This window comes from Syngnathus typhle, linkage group LG10 (genome assembly GCF_033458585.1).
Source record: "Syngnathus typhle isolate RoL2023-S1 ecotype Sweden linkage group LG10, RoL_Styp_1.0, whole genome shotgun sequence".
Lineage (NCBI taxonomy): Eukaryota > Metazoa > Chordata > Actinopteri > Syngnathiformes > Syngnathidae > Syngnathus > Syngnathus typhle.
In genome coordinates, this window is record NC_083747.1 from 8,944,159 (window position 1) to 8,962,441 (window position 18,283).

The following is an 18,283-nucleotide window of genomic DNA, read 5'->3' on the forward strand; positions in this document are numbered from 1 at the left end:
GTTGTTGATTAACTGTAAAAGCACTAACCATACATTTCCCATTAACTGTAAAAGCACTAACCATACATTGTCTATTTTCCCCATCATCATTATTATTATTATCATTATTATTATATTATTTTTATTTTTACTCTATGAGTAACAAGATTTGTAAACCATATGGTTTATGATCAATAACACTAAAAGTTCATTTTCATGAGTTATGAAAGGCAAACTATAGGCTTCACTGAAATATAAATGATTGTCATGTTGACTGATTACATTCATCATGTGGGCTCACTCACATGACATCTGACTTGTGATAACAAATATGAACAATTGCAAACTTCTCCACCATTTCAGTGTTAATGACAGAATCTGCAAATATAATTAATGCTGGAAGAAAGCACAGCCAGAGATAGCAGAGAGCAGCTGTCATGTGCTATTGTTTTGCTGCTCGTGTCCTCCAACTGAACTTCACCAGCCAACACATTAATTGCTTTCACAGAATCAGGTATGAGGAAGAGCCATGACCTTGATCTTTCCCCCGGATAAATGATTTTTTTTTTCCCCCAACCTGCTATACATGCAAATATATATAATGTGTTTGAAAGTGTGTGGTGAGGGAAGTAAACAGATTCAGATTGTCTCATTTTCTTGTGTGTTTAGTGGCTGATTAGCTGCCTAATTAAATAGAATGCTCCCAAGTTCAGAAGCAAACAGAGGAGACATCGACCCCACGACTTCTAAGGTACCCTGGGGATCATGTGAACAAAGAGAATAACTACACACTGTCTGATAGAGAACATACATTCCGATTTTGAACAAATACGTCTCATCAGGCCTCGATCTTCTGATGAAGGTTTGAATTGTCCTGTATTCGCTTTTCAGCGCTGATGAATAATAGTAAATGGGCATGAGGAAGTGCATTTGTTTTTCTTTGGCTACTACAGTTATGTGACGACTTGCACAATGCAAAGACTGTTTGAATAATGCTGTTCATCAGTTGGGGGACATCGATTTCATTACACTGGACAAAAAGCATCAAGAGAGATGTATCTGTTTTCTTAGCTTGCTTTGCTCCCGATCCTATCTGAGATAAAAGTTATGCCAATTCAATGTGCCAAATAAAAAACTATGGAAGAAAGACATCAAGTTCCAGAAATTTAGAACATAACAAGCCCACTCTGCAGTCATAAGCCTACCCAAGAAACAAAATACTTTTGTGTGACATCCAAACAGAATGTTTCAAGCGAGCTTGTTTCCAGCTAAATGTTGGAAAGTAAAGAAATGTCTTTATTTTTTTTTAATGGGGGCGGGGTGCGGGATAACTTGGATGATACATGTCTTCTTGTTTGGAGTTACAGAAGAAAATTAAACTAATCTCACGTCTCAGTTAGTTAACGGCATGAGTCTTATTAGGAAGAGGTGAAAAGAAATTAGTGCAGCATTGACATGGTGGGGCCCTAAATGATACTTTTATTTCACCAACACGAATACGATGAACATTATGAGGCATTGCTAGCCCACTCCACTGCTAGCTGTAAACCACAATAACATAATGAAACAATTTCATTAAACTGCAGTGTAAAAACGTGCATGAAAAATGGAAATGCTGCTGTGATTAAAAATGGAAAGCAACGTTTTTTTCTTTTCAAACAAGCATCAAATCCCCCAAAATCTGCTTTCTCTAGATGTAGAAGGAGAACGTTCTACCAAAGAAAGCTGGGGCTAATAAGTGTATGGAACATAATCGTAACGGAAATTAGTTCATAGCTGTCATCTTCTTGATGAAGAAGCCATCAAAATCAAAGTGAATCATTTCATGTAGTAGATTGTGTTTTGGAATTCAAACGGGCAATGCTTCAAAATGACAAATCCCCCCTGTGCAGTGCATGTTGATTGATTCGATCCATGAAAACCTAATAGATTTAGCCCTCTGCGAATTTGGCTCTCATTAACCTCGCAACATTTTCGTCTGAGGATGCATTGGAACCATTTTATCCAGCACTCAAAGGCAATTCACTAGGTGATAAATCCTTTGGCTTATCTGGCTGCAGGTGACAGCACAGCAGAACACCGGACAGGCGAAGCCACAAACACACACATGCACACACGCAAACGCACGCACGCTGTCTGTATGTGCATATTCCACACTCTTTCTTGAAGGGGTTACCATTGTGACCTATGCCTGTAGGGAAAAAAAACGTGTGATCCAACCAGAACCAAAGACATGCTCCTCGACCCGAGTGATCATCCGCAACGGAGAAATCTTCCTCTGAGCCTTCTGCAAAGAGAGGAAAGAAGAAAAGGGAAAAAGGAGAAGAAATCTGAATTCAATTACACAGTGGAAGCCCAGTCCTGCCCTCCGGGAATGATATCAGCACCATTTAAAAGTCTGATTACTCACAAAACCAATAACATTTTGACTCTTTGGTAATGGACCACTAGATTAGAAAATTTAGATTACATTTAACTGCCTGTAGATTCTCATTAAAACGCTACCAACTGGTTAGAAACAATAGGTAATTAAGAGTGTAATGAAGCACAGTAGTGTTAGCACATGGCGGCTGCATGCTATCCTTGTGGGACCCAGTCTTACTTTGCACTTATCCTGCAGCAAAGCTATAACACCTTCTCATTCGGCCAATATGACACATGTAATTAGATTAATGAATTTCGGCGGCGTCTCCTCGGGTTAACTGTGCTCCTTGAGGTGACAGTAAATCAACAGATTATATATTAGGGAGGCCTCCACGCTGGAGACAGGCCAGTGTAAGTTGCTCCCCCGACGGAGGCGCAGCGTTTGGATGGGACGCGACGGAACTTGTGTCAGCTTCACTCCTGTCAAAATCAAATAACTGCACGCAAATATGCTGCAAAACTCCAGATTAAATTTAGCCGAGTGAGACGTATCAAATTAAACATGGCTGACTATTGCAGGGAGAGCACAGTGTGTTGACAAACACAATTGGCTTGTTCCTGTGAAGTGTTGCAACTGGCTGTCACTCTCATGACAACACATATAATGAAAATCAAACTAACAAGTTTACACAAACGTGCTTGATAAGACTTATACAGTGAGAGTGCTAATGTTAAAGGTGGCTGAGGTTGTAGTATAGTTTTAAGGGAAAAAGAACTTCGGATTTCGAACATTTACACAACTTTGTCTATTAAGAACCAGGTGTTGTCCATGTTTTATAGTATAACACTGTCTCCTGTAGGACAAACCCCTAACTGCAGGAGCTTTACCCTTGGAACATGAAGCAAAAGTTATCACAGCATTCAAAAACCAAAATGTTCTTCTTTTGAGTTGTTAACTGTTACTGACTACCTGTAAATGACTTTTGCACTGAATATGTAGAAGCGCAGTAATATTGCTCCTTATGTATACACACTATTTGTGAATCACAAGGGGGAATATGTCTTGAAAACACTCAAACACCTACAACTAGTGTTTGTGCTGGTAAACACTTGAATGTTTGAGCCCAATTCAAACAGAAGAGGACTGAGAAGAAAGAGAGAAGGCGAGCAGATGGCCTGCTGCAGATAGACTTGGTAAGTGCACGGGAGGAGTGCTCTCTGAAGGACGAGCCCTCGTATTGTTGTGGCAGCAAGGGCTGCTTCTGTCACACAGCGTAGCAGGGGTCCCCAAAGACTTGGGTCTTATGGTGTCAGTGTCCCCCCACTGCTACCCCCACCCCGCCAGGGCCCTCATCCACCAGCACTGGCCTATTGTCACTGCTGCTTTTTAATTTCTCAAATGCAATCAAGTGTGACACAACCTGTTTACCGAGCATGTCTGCCACAAGCAAGAGGAGAAAGAGGGAGTGAAAAAAACCAGACACATAAGCCAGGATCTCTGCACAAAATAATCCCCCATAATGCCGGAGAGTTTAAAAAGGCTTTGCCAGCACACCACCGCCCCAAACTCCTTTTGCCACCTCCCTTGGCTCTTATGAAACAGAGGAGGGGGAGATTAAGGGAGGAAAAAAAGAATGGGGCAAATCAGAGAAAGCTGCTATATTGCTCCCACAGTCTTGTTTGGAATATATAATTATTGTTTTTTTAGAGCATAACAATTGGGGTATTTGGGCATAAGCAACTACTAGATAAGATCATGACGAAGGTGAGGATAAAAAGTGCGGCTGGATATGAGCTGCAGTGTAAGAGAAAGGGGGTCAAGACAAAATGACAGATCTATAGTGAGATCATCTTTTTCCGATTAGATATAACCTCATCACAATATTCAGACATTTTTGAGGCCTTGTGCCAAAAAGGAAACTCATTGCCATTTCAGGGCAGGGGGCGATTTTGGCAAGTACTGGCTCTTTAATACAGTATTTGCGACTTGGTCATTTTCATGTCTGGTCTATAGATGGATAAAATGGATAGCTGAATGGATAATGGATATTATAATAATGTGCAAGTGGTCGTAATTGTACCTGGTTACTGTAAGTACGATATAAATGCACAAAACATGCCAACATTAGAATTGTTGGAGACACACACACACACACACACAGCTGACTTGCACTTGCATTTTGCTGAAAAAAATCTTTTTCTGATATTGTTCATTCATAAACAACAGAATGAAAATGTGAAAAACGTTTGGTGAAAATAATTCCAAATTAACTACCTTAATGCCAATATCTAACATTTAGTTGCACAGTTCCGCTTCAATACTACTTCAAAGATAATACTAAAAATAATATAACACTGCTCGAAGCTTAGCAAGCTCTGTTGAGTGTTAATTGCTTTTGGTCCCCTTAGTGGTCAGATGGCCTCAAGCAGGTGCTTCGTTTGCTTTTGCCTTGGCCCAACATGCATGCATGCAGACAAACATACACACAAACTCTTTTCAAAATCGAATAGGCCAGCCAAAGTAATCTGGAATCTTAAAGCTGCAATTAGTTAAGAAAACAGCACTACCTGTTGGTGCCTCACCCCTCTAAGCTCAGGCCATTATGAAGGACTGTGGAGAAACACCTGAGCCTGTAAATTAAATCATTGGCCAATGTCTCAGCCCCATGTGTGTGTGTGTGCGTGTGTGTGTGTGTGTGGGTGTCTGTGTGTCTATGTGTGTGTGTGTGCGTCTTGTATTTGGCCCAAATCGTACAACCGTGTGTGTTGTAGGGCCTCCATTTGTAAAGAGGCTTATTGAGCATATGTGTTGGTATTGTGAGTGTGTGTTGTGGTGTTCCTCCTGCGAGTCCCGGGGCGCACCTGGCAGCGATGTGCACATTCTGGCAAGCAAGCAGCTGGCCCCCGGGCTGGTGAGGGCGTTGCATGGGGATGGGGTTTGAAAAGGGTGCAGGGGTCTTCCACGCACCCCTTCCCACCAGACTTGCATAGTGGGAGGCAGATGGACAGGCCAAAGCCACAGCCAGAGGGCCAAAAGGACCCAAGGGGCCAAGGGAGGTATCTGACTGAGCTGAAAGACAAACACTGGGAAAAAAAAGAAAAATACAACAGAATAATAATATATGGCTGACATTTTGACCCCATGTTTAATCTCTCTCTCTCTCTCTCTCTCTCTCTCTCTCTCTCTCTCGCTCTCTCTCTCTCTCTCTCTCTCTCTCTCTCTCTCTCTCTCTCTCTCTCTCTCTCTCTCTCTCTCTCTCTCTCTCTCTCTCTCTCTCTCTCTCTCTCTCTCTCTCTCTCTCTCTCTCTCTCTCTCTCTCTCTCTCTCTCTCTCTCTCCCTCTCCCTCTCTCTCTCTCTCTCTCTCTCTCAGGTGAGCCAGGCCCTCTCATTCATGCTTCAGTGGTCATTTATTTTTTTTCCTTCTTTTATTCCTCTTCATAAAGTCTGGCAGTAACAGTAAAAGGTCGTGGGAATACAACGGCACAAAAGTCAGAAAATAAATAATTTTAAGCTGTATTGGTAAATATGTACTGTATAGTAGTAGCACTGTAGATGTTATCCACCAGCTCCAGTAGTTCACAGAGTCACAGATGCTCGACTGTTTGTGTGTTGACTCTGTGTAATTTGTTTGCACTAATTTGTTTTGCTCTACCGAGGGAGTTCCCTGGTTTAATTTAGCTTTGTTTACCTCTTTTTGTGGTTCGCTGATCTGTTCAGAGACAGAGACAGAGAGGAGGGTGGGCTCTTCAAAAAAGCCAAATTAAAAAAAAGGAGCCGTGCAGATTGTTTTAAGCTCTGGCAGCCCCTTCAGGCCCAAAGGCCTCGCTCGCAGCTCGCACCTGCTCCGTCCCCGAGGAGCTCGCTACCTGATCCATGGCCCTCGCTTTCTCCTTGCGGGCTACTTGCCCCAAGCGCCTCCTCCTTTTCCTTTCCTTTTTTGCCTCCTTCTCACATCCTTCTCCGTCAGTCCAAGCCGTCTTCTCGCTGCACCCACGACTCTCCTTAACTCCTGAAGTTCCTGTCCTCCTCCTCTGAAACTTCTTGCCACTCCTCTGGCCTCTTCTTGTTCCCACCACCTGCTACTTCTCACCCTTTTCACACCTTCCTTTTGTTTTCAACCAACTTCATCCTCACTGACACCCGCCGACATTCTATTTTAGAGTTATAACATATTTTCTCTTCTTTTTTTAATGATGGCTAATTGTTTAACCGCTTGACATATTTATGCCAGGTGCCCTCCAACCCAGTTTGACAACTTAGCCGAACTTTATATACTCGATTTTGGCTTTGACATGATTGTGTTTCTTCACAAAGTGGCTCTTTCGTTCTGGTGGTGATTGTTATAGCCCCACTTTTTTATAACAGTTGGTCGGTGTTGCACATTTTCAGAGATAGGCAGATAAGGTATTGACTTTTTAAAATCCTTCTTTAAAGTTCTTTCTGTATGTTGCCTTACAAAAGAGAGGACTTTTAAAATTGTCAACGCCTTTTATTGAAATAAGTCAGTCGACCCATTTTCTGACTACACAGCCACAGTGTGATCCATCAGTCTGCTCTACATACTACATGATACACTTTTGCACACATACAGTATTTACATTAAACCAACAGAGATGACACGATTTGAGACGTTTATATGGCTTGGTAGAAAGCAGTCCAAATGGAAGAAAGAGTTTGAAGGGGACAAACCACAGGACAACATGATGGAAGTTGTTGGCCTTTTTTCCTCTGTCCAACTCTTGAACTGGTTCGTATCGAAGGTGGCTTGTCACCATGCGCAAAAGCGTTACACCCTGATTTTGAGTGACACTCAGTCCAAATTCAGTTAGGCTACAAGCCAGGGTTAACATTAAATTAATCCTACAGCTGCATACAATGTAGATGAACTTCTGAGGTGCATACTGTCGCAGTCATTGGCATCAACATGCACCACTGTAAAAATGTTTTCGCCATTTTAACCTAACAAGATTGTTTTAGTTCCTTTTGGAGGGTGAACGCAGTTCTAATGGGCGTTAGATATGAAAGCAGTGCATTATAAAAGAAGCACAATGAGTTACGAATATGCTTGGGATGATTCTTCACGAATGGAAGAGGGCTGAGAAAAAAAAAACGATTATCGGGCAATGAGCATCTTTGTCAGCACACCTCACAATCAGGAACTAGAACCATGTGATTTCTCCCAGCCAGTCAGGGGAGAATAACACAATAATAATATTGAGATATGATAAAGAATGACAATCAAATATATTATGACTTATAGGAAAATATTGCAATGTACATCAGTGATTTCAGGGTTTACATCCAATCATTTTCAGTTTAAAGTGCCCCAAACTGAGGATAAAAACTAAAGGGAAAAAATATGAATAAAGTGGTACGTTGACCCTTTGCGTTTGTCACAAATATTTGAAAGTAGCCTAAAAGTGACAGTCCTCTTACAGTTATTACCTCAGTTTTGCAAGTTAGTTTGGTATCCTGATTACTGCATCCAATGAAGACTTTCCAACAACTGGTCAGTTGATGACATTCACACATCCAGTAACATTCACATCCACACAGAGCAGGTTTTAGTCACAAAAAGCTCTCTGCACAAACTGTTTTATGACTTAAATGCATTGTAATCTGTTTGTTCGGTCCAATTCAACTCAAATGTCCTATTCTCCAAGCTTTCATATACATAAAAAATAAAATAGTGCAAAAAAATAATTTCTCTTTCAAGGTTAAGAAATAAAAGACTAACAAAAATATATATGTATTTGACACATAAGATCTTCTATGAAGAAAAATAAAGCGGCACTGGTGAACTAAAGCGCAAACTTTCAACCATGTTTGATTCAAGCACGGTGGCAGGATTATAGCTGCATTTAGTACTAGTATGAAAGTACTGTTTTGAGTAGGAAAATTGGATATAACTTTCTAAATGGTAGCAACAATGCTATTACGCCTTCTTAATTAATGGCTAGGTGTTATTGCCATCTAGTGGTCATTCTTGTTAACTACAACCACCCTGCTCAACCACTTTGCAAATGACCAAAAGCTCCAATGTAACACATAAAACAAACAAACAAACAAAAATAAAATGCATGGAACAGGCACAGAGATGCTGATCTATTCGTTTCCATTCAACCAGTCAGCAAAGAAGTTCGGTCCTGTTTGTAATTTGACGTAGACATGCAAATACATGTGATATGTAGTCTTTCCATATATAAAAGCCCGCATGAACTAGAATGATAAAATGTTGGAATGAGATTAAGACAACTGGTAAAATGGACGCTGAACTTGCACAAACCCGAGCTGTTTACTTGTTGCTTATCTCCAACACCTTCTTCTGTATCACAAGACCACACAAATAAGGCAGAGACAAAATGCCACCATGACAGTTGTGACATTTTAGGAAAGAACAAACTGGACGGTAAAATGCAAAATTAGTGGTTCAGTTTTGTTACTGTGCATCTCAATACCCACACTGTCCAAAATGGAAGCTGGAACATGTTGGGTATTCAAGAGAGTCTGAACAGCGATTCTGTTGTTCTGCGCTCAGCAGGTTGTGGTGACAGCTGTTCCACTCTCCAATCAGCCTCTTTCTGTCAGCCATCGCCACGTCAAACCTCCAAGTCAGGCATCGCTTCATCCTTGAGCTGGGTTTCATTGTCTGACCCCGTGCCCACATCCGAGTCAAATAGCGAGTGGTCAGAGCCGGGCGTGTGTGCGTGCGTGTGTCCGGCCGAGTGGCTGCTGCCGTCGCTGTCGTCCAAAGTGTCAGTTCTGGAGAAGAGCCCGAAGTCAAGCAGACCAGTCGGCGACGGCGTGCAGCGGCTGCTCTCGCTGTCTCCATCGTAATAAAGATCTTCTACCTCCACAAACCATTCAGGCCAGAACTTCCTTCGCATCCGTTCACAGAACATGGCTAGGTTGATCAGTTCCCCTATGACAACACAAGAGTTCAGTTTGATCTTAAGTAGTACTAGTTCAAAACACAGAAGAACAAAAGTTGCGATTTTTCTTTAATTTTTTTTTTTAATTAATTTAATATTACATCCCACAAACCTTTAATGAGTTGCTCTGGTCGCGTACCAGGCAGTGTCCACATGGCCTGAGCAAGATGTCCAAACACTGTGGCATCTAATGTGGATATCTTGGAGCCCATGAAGTATTTCTTATCACCTATATTTTGTACGGAAGAGACAACCCCATTTACTGTGTCTTCATGTGATTAATACGACCCCTTGTATAACCCCCCGCCCCCAACCCCATTACCCTTGAAAAGCATTTTATTCCCATTTGTGAATAATACCGTAATCAGATTTGTTTGTATCTTTTATTATCAGAGTGAATACTATGAATGAATAAAGTTTCAAAGCACACTAAAAAAGTGTACATGTTTTAAAATCCAAATTCGAAACTTATGCGCTAGTATCATTTTAATTATGTGAAGAACATTGAGTTTGTTGGCAAAACGCTTGTCTGGCCCCACCCTTTAAAATTTGCACTGTGGTGTGTGTCAGAATTGAACCCTGAATAAAAGTAGGACCTCTGTACGCCTCTAATTTTAAAAGGAATCAGAGGAGCCGCTTAAATTGCCCGGGAAGCAGCTTGTGTTCACTCCCACAACGACACATACACCCCTTTCTACAGGTGCTCCTCTACAAAAATACAGAAAGAAAGAAACCTTCACTGCACTTTCCACTAGATTTGGCCTAGAATGCTTAAACTTGTCATCTCCTACCCAGCAGGGTGGCCAGTGTCCTCATGTCCTTCTCCATCAAGGCGTAGACTTCCTCCTTGGAGAAGCGACCGATGCCGTGGCCGTACATCTCCCTGCGTACCATGCTGCCGTTCAGGCGGCTCAGCAGCCATTTTAGTGTGTCGCTAAGAGGCCCACTCATTGCCAGAAGCTTCTGGGTTTCCTCCAAGTTGTCCACCCACTGACAGTAGGCGATCGTCCTGAAAAAACATAACATACACAGTGAAACAAATCCATGCCAAGTTTTATAGATAAACAGATTTTTGACCTGTTCACGTTGGTGCCATAGTAAGTCAAATCATTTCTGAAATTAACTGGATTCACTCTTTCATATACTGAGAATCTCAGGTGCCTCACTGGCGTCCTCTGGTGGAGATGCATCAAAACACCCAATTTCCTTCCTCAGAGGATCTGAGCCCTTTATTAATACAGCATGTGGCTATGTGCTGCATTGTATTCAGAGATTCAACCTTTGCATCCTGTTAACAACACAGCTTTGTATCTGGGAACCACCCTTGACCTAATCAACAGATCAGTGCTTCCTCAGCCCATCAGCTCCGAGTTTGGTTACCTTGTTCAGCTTCATAGCATATTAATAACGGAAAATATCGGTCATGATGAAACACTGCAGTACAACCACAATAATCAACAGTGCTATACAATACCATAGCTTTAGCGCAACCTCATCAATCAGAAAACAGAGAAGCGCTGGTAAATTTGACCACCTATCTAACTTGCTGCTTTGCATGCTGACAGGGATGCTCTAAATTGAAGGGGAGACTTCTAGACTGACAGAAGCAATTGCAGGGAGAGTTTTATTATTTTTCAATGGGACTCAAAATCCCTGTCAGTGCTCCTGCGTGCAGACACTAACAAGATTAAGTCTCTATAAACATACACACCTATACTTCCTCACACAGTCTTTGGATAAAGAGATTAGAGACTGACCTTTTAGTTCAGTCCAACTGGGAGGAGAGACGTTTAGTACAATGGCATCATTCTATAGGTAGTCAGGATAGTCATGATAAGACTATAACGAAACGTCTGGTCTTCTGCTTGCTTGATGAAAATTGGATAAAAGCATCTGGCTTGTTTTACAGTTAGGCTTGATGACTAGAGGGGCCACACACCACTTCCTGTTTATCATCTTCGTCCCTGAGCGTATATGCTGCTCTTTCTTTGCTGATTTGAAAAAGCCAATGAGTGCAAGTTATGTGACCATAATATATATATATATATATAGAAAAAAGGATTTAGCTAAAGGGGCAGTGAGGGTTGTTTTTCTACTCGCTTATGTAATTCATTAGTCCGCTACAAAGGCTGAATCAGTGTGAGTTGAATGTGCGCCCAACTGTTCCGCTTCAAAGAGATGAGTGAGTGTTTTGGAGAAGTAAGACTCAGCCTAAGAGGTTAAATAACGTTTGTATAATCCTATTTCCAAAACGCACATACATTTGCAGCAATGTTCAGAGTCCTATTAAGACTGATAGACATATTTGGGAATCTGGGGGGAATTAAAATAAATAGAAAACTTGGAAATTGCGTGTTTCTTTTAAAATAAAACCGTTTTGCAGAAGGACCTTGGTCACAATGACCAAAATGAATAAATATTCAGTTGGTGTTATATCCTGCACTTTTCAAATGCTGTATTCCATGCATAGTGCACACCGAGTTTTATTTAAGGACTATGCAGAACACATCCCTGCCCAGCATGCAATATTCATCCGTTTTCTGTAGCACATCAGTGCAACGATCCCAGTCATGTACAGCCTGGTTTGTCACTGAGTGAGAACTGAACCAAGTGTGGAAGTCAGGCAAGTGACCCATTACATCATCACTACACCATTTGATCCATCAGGCCACATTCAGATGATGATAAAAGAACCTCTTTAAGTACCACTGACATGTTATAGACATTAAAGATGATCCTTTATCAAACCCAAATTTAATTAAGTCTGAATGTCCAAAATTTCCCAGAACCTTTAAAGCTCAGAAACTCAGCAAACCCAACTAAGACGTAGCCTCAAATTATAAATCAATAGTTAATAGTCCCATTATGAGCAGCAAATATGGCAATTCAATGATATTTAGGAACATAAAATGTGTCCTTGACCAGAAATATAAAAACAGAACGCAATGAGGGTGCAATTAAATTATTTTTCAAAATATTTCAGCCGTTCTTCTTAGCCTGTATCTTGTTACAAAAGCAGCAGCATGCCACAGCACTGCCCTTCCCTGACATCAATAATTCATTCAGGAGGTGAGCATGGAAGTCTAAACACGGAACAGGGTGGACAGAAGAAGCAAGGAATCATAAAATGAGTGAGAGGCACCAAGCAATGACCTCTGTGGATGGGAGGTCACTTTTTGAACATTACTGTACACAACATACACTAGGTACAGTCCAGAGATTATGTCAGGTTGTCGTGAGGCAAAATACTGAGAGGTATGTGTGCCCGTGTGTGTGTGTGTGTATCAGTGGAGCATCTAAGTAATGGAAAAACATTCAAGGCTTCAGTGTGGAAAGTGTGTTCTGATAAATGGAGTCCTTCTCGCTCAGTCAAGGTGGAGTGACTCACCATTGGAACGCTATTGTTCATCTAATTGTGTTTCCTTCATCTTATTACTGTTTTGTCATTCCTATATTTACGTAAAGGTAGATGTAAACAGTTTGAAAGTAACCATGATGCAAAACTGCTGCCCCAAAAAAACAATAATGAGTGCTTGGCAGAAATCAGCTACAGCATTAGGTATATCCACACAATGTAAGAGATTCCAAAACAGGGCCAAAGTTTCCATACTTTAAAGAGGAAGTCAACCCTGAAAAGACCTTTACAATAATATGTTGTATGTGCCCCCATAGTCTAAACATGGCATTCTGATTATTATAGTGTGTGTGGGATATGAGTTAAGTGGCAAATTTCACCCATTTATATCCATTACAGGGAGTGGCCATTTTGCCACTTGATGTCGACTGACAATGACATCACAGTTGTACATCTCAGATCACGGCCGATCACGGCTCAGCTTCAGAAAACTGGTGAGCCGTGATTGGTTGTGACCTGAGACCTGGCAACTGTGATGTCATTGTCAGCCGCCAAGTGGCAAGATGGCTGCCTTTTGAGATGAATAAATACAGGTGGATTTTCCCTGTTTAATAAATCGATGTGTATGTGCATGGAAGTGTAGGTGTAACTTCTCTTCAAATGTTCTTTCATGTTATGAATTTATGATTGGTGATTAATGTGACAACACAGTCATCCTCAAAGCTGCAAAACTACATGGATAGCCTTACCAGTATAGATGTTCTTCAACCATTTTGGTGACCGCTCGAGACACGGCTCTCTCTTCCGGCGTGAGGTTGTGGTTGAGGTTGACCCCCAGTTTCTCTTCCAAGAAGTCAACGATAAACTCGGACCCTGAGACCTGCTCGTAGTTGTACTCCAGCCAAGGCATCTTGCCCTGTGCTGACAGTTTCCCATCAAAATAGTTCTAGGGAGACACACAACAGCGTCTCAGAGGCCATCCATCGTTTCTTTTTTTTTAGCGCTTATCCTCAACAATCCAATTCAACACACATGAAGTCAATAGAATTGTTTACAAACAGCAAATAGTCATTCTGTTTTACAGTCTAATTGTTTTAGGAGCAAAAAGCACAGACGGTTACCTGATAGGGCAGGTCCACCATTCTCAGATAAGTCTCTATTTTGAGGCAGAAAGGTGAGAGGCTGGGAACACCATTCTTTGGTCTGGAGAACTGATGGAGGATGATGGCATCTTTAGAGTCCAACTCCTGCTCCTTCCTGCACACACAGTGAGAATTTGGTCGTCAGATGACGCTCGTCTAATTCTCTTTGTCGTTCCATAATATTGTCCGTCAGTGAGTAAAATCAAACCAAATCAGTTTAATCTATAAACCGATCAATACTTGACTGACTGAGTCATCGCACAGTTTTCAAGAATGGCTGGACATTTCCCGTATCACTCAAGTAATGCAGTCATACACTGAGCACAAATAATGTACTCACTTTTGAGAGTGTTTGGAGGCTGTTTCTTAGCATTGGTGATTTTTTTAATCACTTTACGGTCACCTTTGATGATAATTGTCATGGAATCAAATGCCAACCAACAAAATCTAGACAATTTTAAACAATTTAGAGTCATCCACTAATCTATTTTAGATACAGTTTATTCTGATTAGGGATGCAAGGCCTATTCAAGATGACTTGGGGTTGGCGGGATGACACCCTGGACTTGTCTTCAGTTGGGCACAGATAGAGACAGACACACTCACACTATTATATTTGGGGTATTGAACCCACTCCACAAGGAAGTTAGGTGACTCTTCTAGTGACTCAGTTGCAATACAACTGATTTCGTATTTTTGTGTCTATAAGTGCACTAAAGACTCCTGTACTAAAATCAAGTACCCAAAATATCACAAAGTGTGATACAATGCAGCCCCAGAAAACAATCCTAAACACATTGTCAATCAAAAGAAACCCGATAAATGTAATTAAGTAGGTTTCATTTATATGGCATTTTTCTCCGAAAAGACTCATAACATGCTTCAACAGTTACAATACACTAGTCATACATATTGCTGACATGGAGTGGAATCTCCAGAAGGATCACTTTTCACTGAACCATAAAATGGTTTGTTGATGAGTGATTAATATTGCATAGCTCGAAATATTGACTGTCTACGTATTACTCGGCAGTTTGTGTTCCAACATGAGTTCCTTAAAGGGTTATAACAATGTGTTATCATATTATACTAATTGTGAGCGATGTTGTATGTTTGTTTTGTTTTGTTTTGTTTTAAACAGCTTGTTGTACAGTGAGATGAGTTCATTGGCATATTTCAAATATTTGCTCATAGTCAAAGTGCAAAGCAAAGAAAAATTGACTGAATGAAGGCATGTATAGAAAAAAATAAACCTCGGAAATTCATTCTAATTCTGGCCCCAAAATCAAACTGCTTAAGACCGAAAGAGGATTGTCTGGCTCTGATATTATTGGTTGGTTGATGACAAGAAAATGAACGTAAATTCACTTCTCGCGCTGAGTCGGCTGCCTTTGTGTCTCTGTCCACTGCCCAGTGGTGCTGAAACAGCTCCTCTACCAGTCACACAAACATTGCAGGGTTTATGTTAAGAGATCTGCGACGTGTCATCTTCCGTGCCCTCCACATCGGCTACATTAAATTAAAAACAACAAGAAAAACAGCAATAACAACAACTGCATTACGCCAACATGACATCACATGTCCCAAACAGATGATGCTGGTAGGTTGGCTTCAGCCTCAGTGGGCTGCACGTGATTCTGCGGCAGTTCTTGTGCACGGAATGCAAGGTTAGGATTATTACGGTGGAAGTAGGACCGAGACACTGTTTACACCGGATGCATTTACTCCTCTGAACCAGTCTAGCCCAAAATAATCCCATAATTGCCAGCCTAGCACTCTCCATTAATCTGTGGTATCCCAAGGACTGATCACATCTCATTACACATCTAAAGGGATAGAAAATACTGAACAGTGTATGTGAGGAGTCGCAACAGCGGGGGGGTTCATTAAAGGTCGGACCGATGAGGGCTTCGTTTTAGTCACGCTCAGGTGGCGAATGGGCGGGCACGGGAGATGGCACATGAGCGGACGCGTGATTTATATGTTATTTAAATATATAGATTTCCCTAACTCGTGCCCTTGGAAAGAGGAAGCAGACAGGGAATCCCCAGTGAGTAACAAACAGCGCTTGTGATACGGAAACACTAAATGGTCAGATGGAATAAGTTTCACAAGAGCACTGATGTCCTGGGGGTCAGGAAAGCAGAGCGATCGAGAATACCTGATGGCGAGCAGCTCGTGCAGGAGGTAGGCTGCAGCAGCCAGGAGGGCCCCCCCAGTGATATAAAGGGTCTTCTTCCACCAGGAGTCGGAGCCCAGAGCTGTCATAATGCCACCGTAGTCCTGCAAAGGGAAGGCGATGATATATCCATACAACGACTGCGGCTGCTCGGACACACACAGCCCGAGGGGGAGGCTGTGATTCCGCCCGAGATCCACCACACACGGCCGGGAAGAGGCGAAGCCAGCAGCCCAGTACATCCTCCCTCCGTCGGTCACAACCGGCCCTCTTCCTCGGCGCCTCGCTCCCCGCTAGGCTTCATGTACAAGCCGGTCTACGGCATGATAGCGAGTATGTGTTGGAGGGCTCATATAGTTCCGCAAAACTACCAGGAGTAAATACTTCGATTTCCCTTCTTCTTGATTCTCATCGCCCCCTGACTTCACTTTCCATTGAAGCGTCTGTCATCGTCAAGTTAAGGAGAAGCTTGAGAGATTGGCTTCCGGTACCGTTTTTCCAAAATAATTTTTAATTGAAGTTCATGTGTTGATTTATTGGGAGAAAGTCTCACGCTGCTTATCTTCTAATCCACGCACGAACAAGAATAAATCAGTTATGTAATTTTCTACAGCATACTTGAGAATCTCTAACAGATTTGTAAAGGCCCAAGGAGCTCAAATGAACATATTTGAGATGGACACCACCCTACATTTTAGATTAAACTATGGTGAATGTCAAGACGTATAAAAAAATGTCATTTTAAATACGGACATGAGGTGCAATACTCAATGTATGCAATTTCTTTCTCACAAAGCATTAACTCACTCCAACTTTGACATTACTCAGGTATTATTCAGGTACTATGTTTGTCCGGCAATTCATACAAAGTATAGACTTTCCTCAAATAAATGTCGACTTTATAACAGTACTTTATCCACAATAGCATGTGCAGGGTGAATCAGGTCATTTATAACTTGCTCCTGCAAGTCTTACAATTGCCCCATCTTAACAATTGTCCCTGGTTTTCATTGCCTTTATTTTGGCATAGTACGGTTGAGATCCGGTCGCAGTTTAGCAAATAGCGCCAACTTAACACCACCGGTCTATTGTTTGGTAACGTGGAGGAGCCACCCCACCCTAACGAGCCTGTTCATCCCAGTGAGACCAGTGGCCCACTAGATCAACTCAAACCGGCAGCGTGGATGGTTGGGCCTTATTGTGTTATATGGGCTGTTAAAAGTAGTACATTCTACCAGTGCTAAATAAAATTGTAATTCTAACTCAGGACAAATATTTGAGAAACTGTACATCTAAAATTCATCTTTCATAATTGTTTACTTTTTGATTAAAATTATTGTGGTCTATAGTTTGCTATACTTTAAATGTGTACATTACATGTAATTACTTTATATTCTAACTACTGGCTATACTTTTATTTACTAACTACGGTAGATGTGGATGTTGCTACAAATTCCCTTAAAGCTCTATCTTATGTAATCGGTGAGACAAAGAAACTTCATTGCAGAATGCAAAATTTTAACTTCTGCTGGGTGACATATTTTAAGCAGTAAAGGTCTTATCAAAAAATGTAGTATTGCACTCACTCGGAAGTAGAAGAGGTAATTCATGTTGAAGCTGCCGACCATCGCGCGTTGAGGGAGAACGTTGGCCGGGCATGCCTACAGATGGCTGCGAAGAACTTGCTCAAATAAGATTTCGTCCAGATCCTTCCAACATCGTGGAGGCGCTCAACAGGTGGTGACCTGTCTAAGTCAATAAGATCACCTTTTGGGAGAGCAGCAGGGTGATCTGCGTCGGTGTCCATTGAGTGCCACAACACCCGCGGGTTGAGTGCGCGTGCAGGGGAAAATAATAGTATGAGGTGTCCAAACTTTTTTTTGTTGACAGAAATAATTTCGGGTGATAAAGGCTACTTCGAAATTCATCTTTTATTTACTGAACACACCAGAAAAGAAGAGCGAGGTGTGGAAAAATGTCAACTGTTAGTGTTTAAAATGTCATGAATATTAGTGTGATTTCAAATGTTCTTCTTAAATTGATTTGTATCTTCATCATGAACAAACACAAATTCTAAACACTCATGTATGGTGAAAACAGTTGTGCTCTGTATTTGTAGTGCACATTTTAGAGTGAGCCTTTTATTTTGAGCAGATATGTGAGGTGGATGGATTATTTTGGCAAAGGAGAAGTGCTCCTGTGAATAATATTAGAGTCGAATATGACTTTTGTGTAAATAAAAAGCCTTAACTACTTCAGTATTTATTGAATGCAAGGTTGCATGGCGTGGGTAGCTAGAGTTAAAAAAAAAAAAAAGGCATAGACCTAGT

The 18,283-nt window shown here is 41.5% G+C and overlaps 1 protein-coding gene across 1 annotated transcript; it reads right to left on the bottom strand.

Annotated features, from left to right (window-relative positions):
* Positions 1-6,813: 6,813 nt before the first annotated feature.
* On the bottom strand, positions 6,814-16,195 carry faxcb (failed axon connections homolog, metaxin like GST domain containing b). The gene is made up of 6 exons (XM_061288396.1): positions 15,936-16,195; positions 13,754-13,889; positions 13,382-13,578; positions 10,069-10,286; positions 9,390-9,506; positions 6,814-9,267 (listed from the first exon to the last, which is right to left on the bottom strand). Exons 1-6 carry the CDS (start codon positions 16,193-16,195, stop codon positions 8,945-8,947), a joined length of 1,251 nt encoding a protein of 416 aa, XP_061144380.1. The 3' UTR covers positions 6,814-8,944.
* Between the last annotated feature and the right edge of the window lie 2,088 nt (positions 16,196-18,283).

What these genes read in the sequence shown, in the direction of transcription:
- faxcb (XM_061288396.1), bottom strand. Translation starts at nt 16,195, where the DNA reads ATGTACTGGGCTGCTGGCTTCGCCTCTTCCCGGCCGTGTGTGGTGGAT. An exon ending in CACGAGCTGCTCGCCATCAG is followed by an intron (nt 13,890 to 15,935) that starts GTATTCTCGATC and finishes CTGTGTGTGCAG; the next exon opens with GAAGGAGCAGGAGTTGGACT. An exon ending in GACACTGGCCACCCTGCTGG is followed by an intron (nt 9,507 to 10,068) that starts GTAGGAGATGAC and finishes TACAAAATATAG; the next exon opens with GTGATAAGAAATACTTCATG.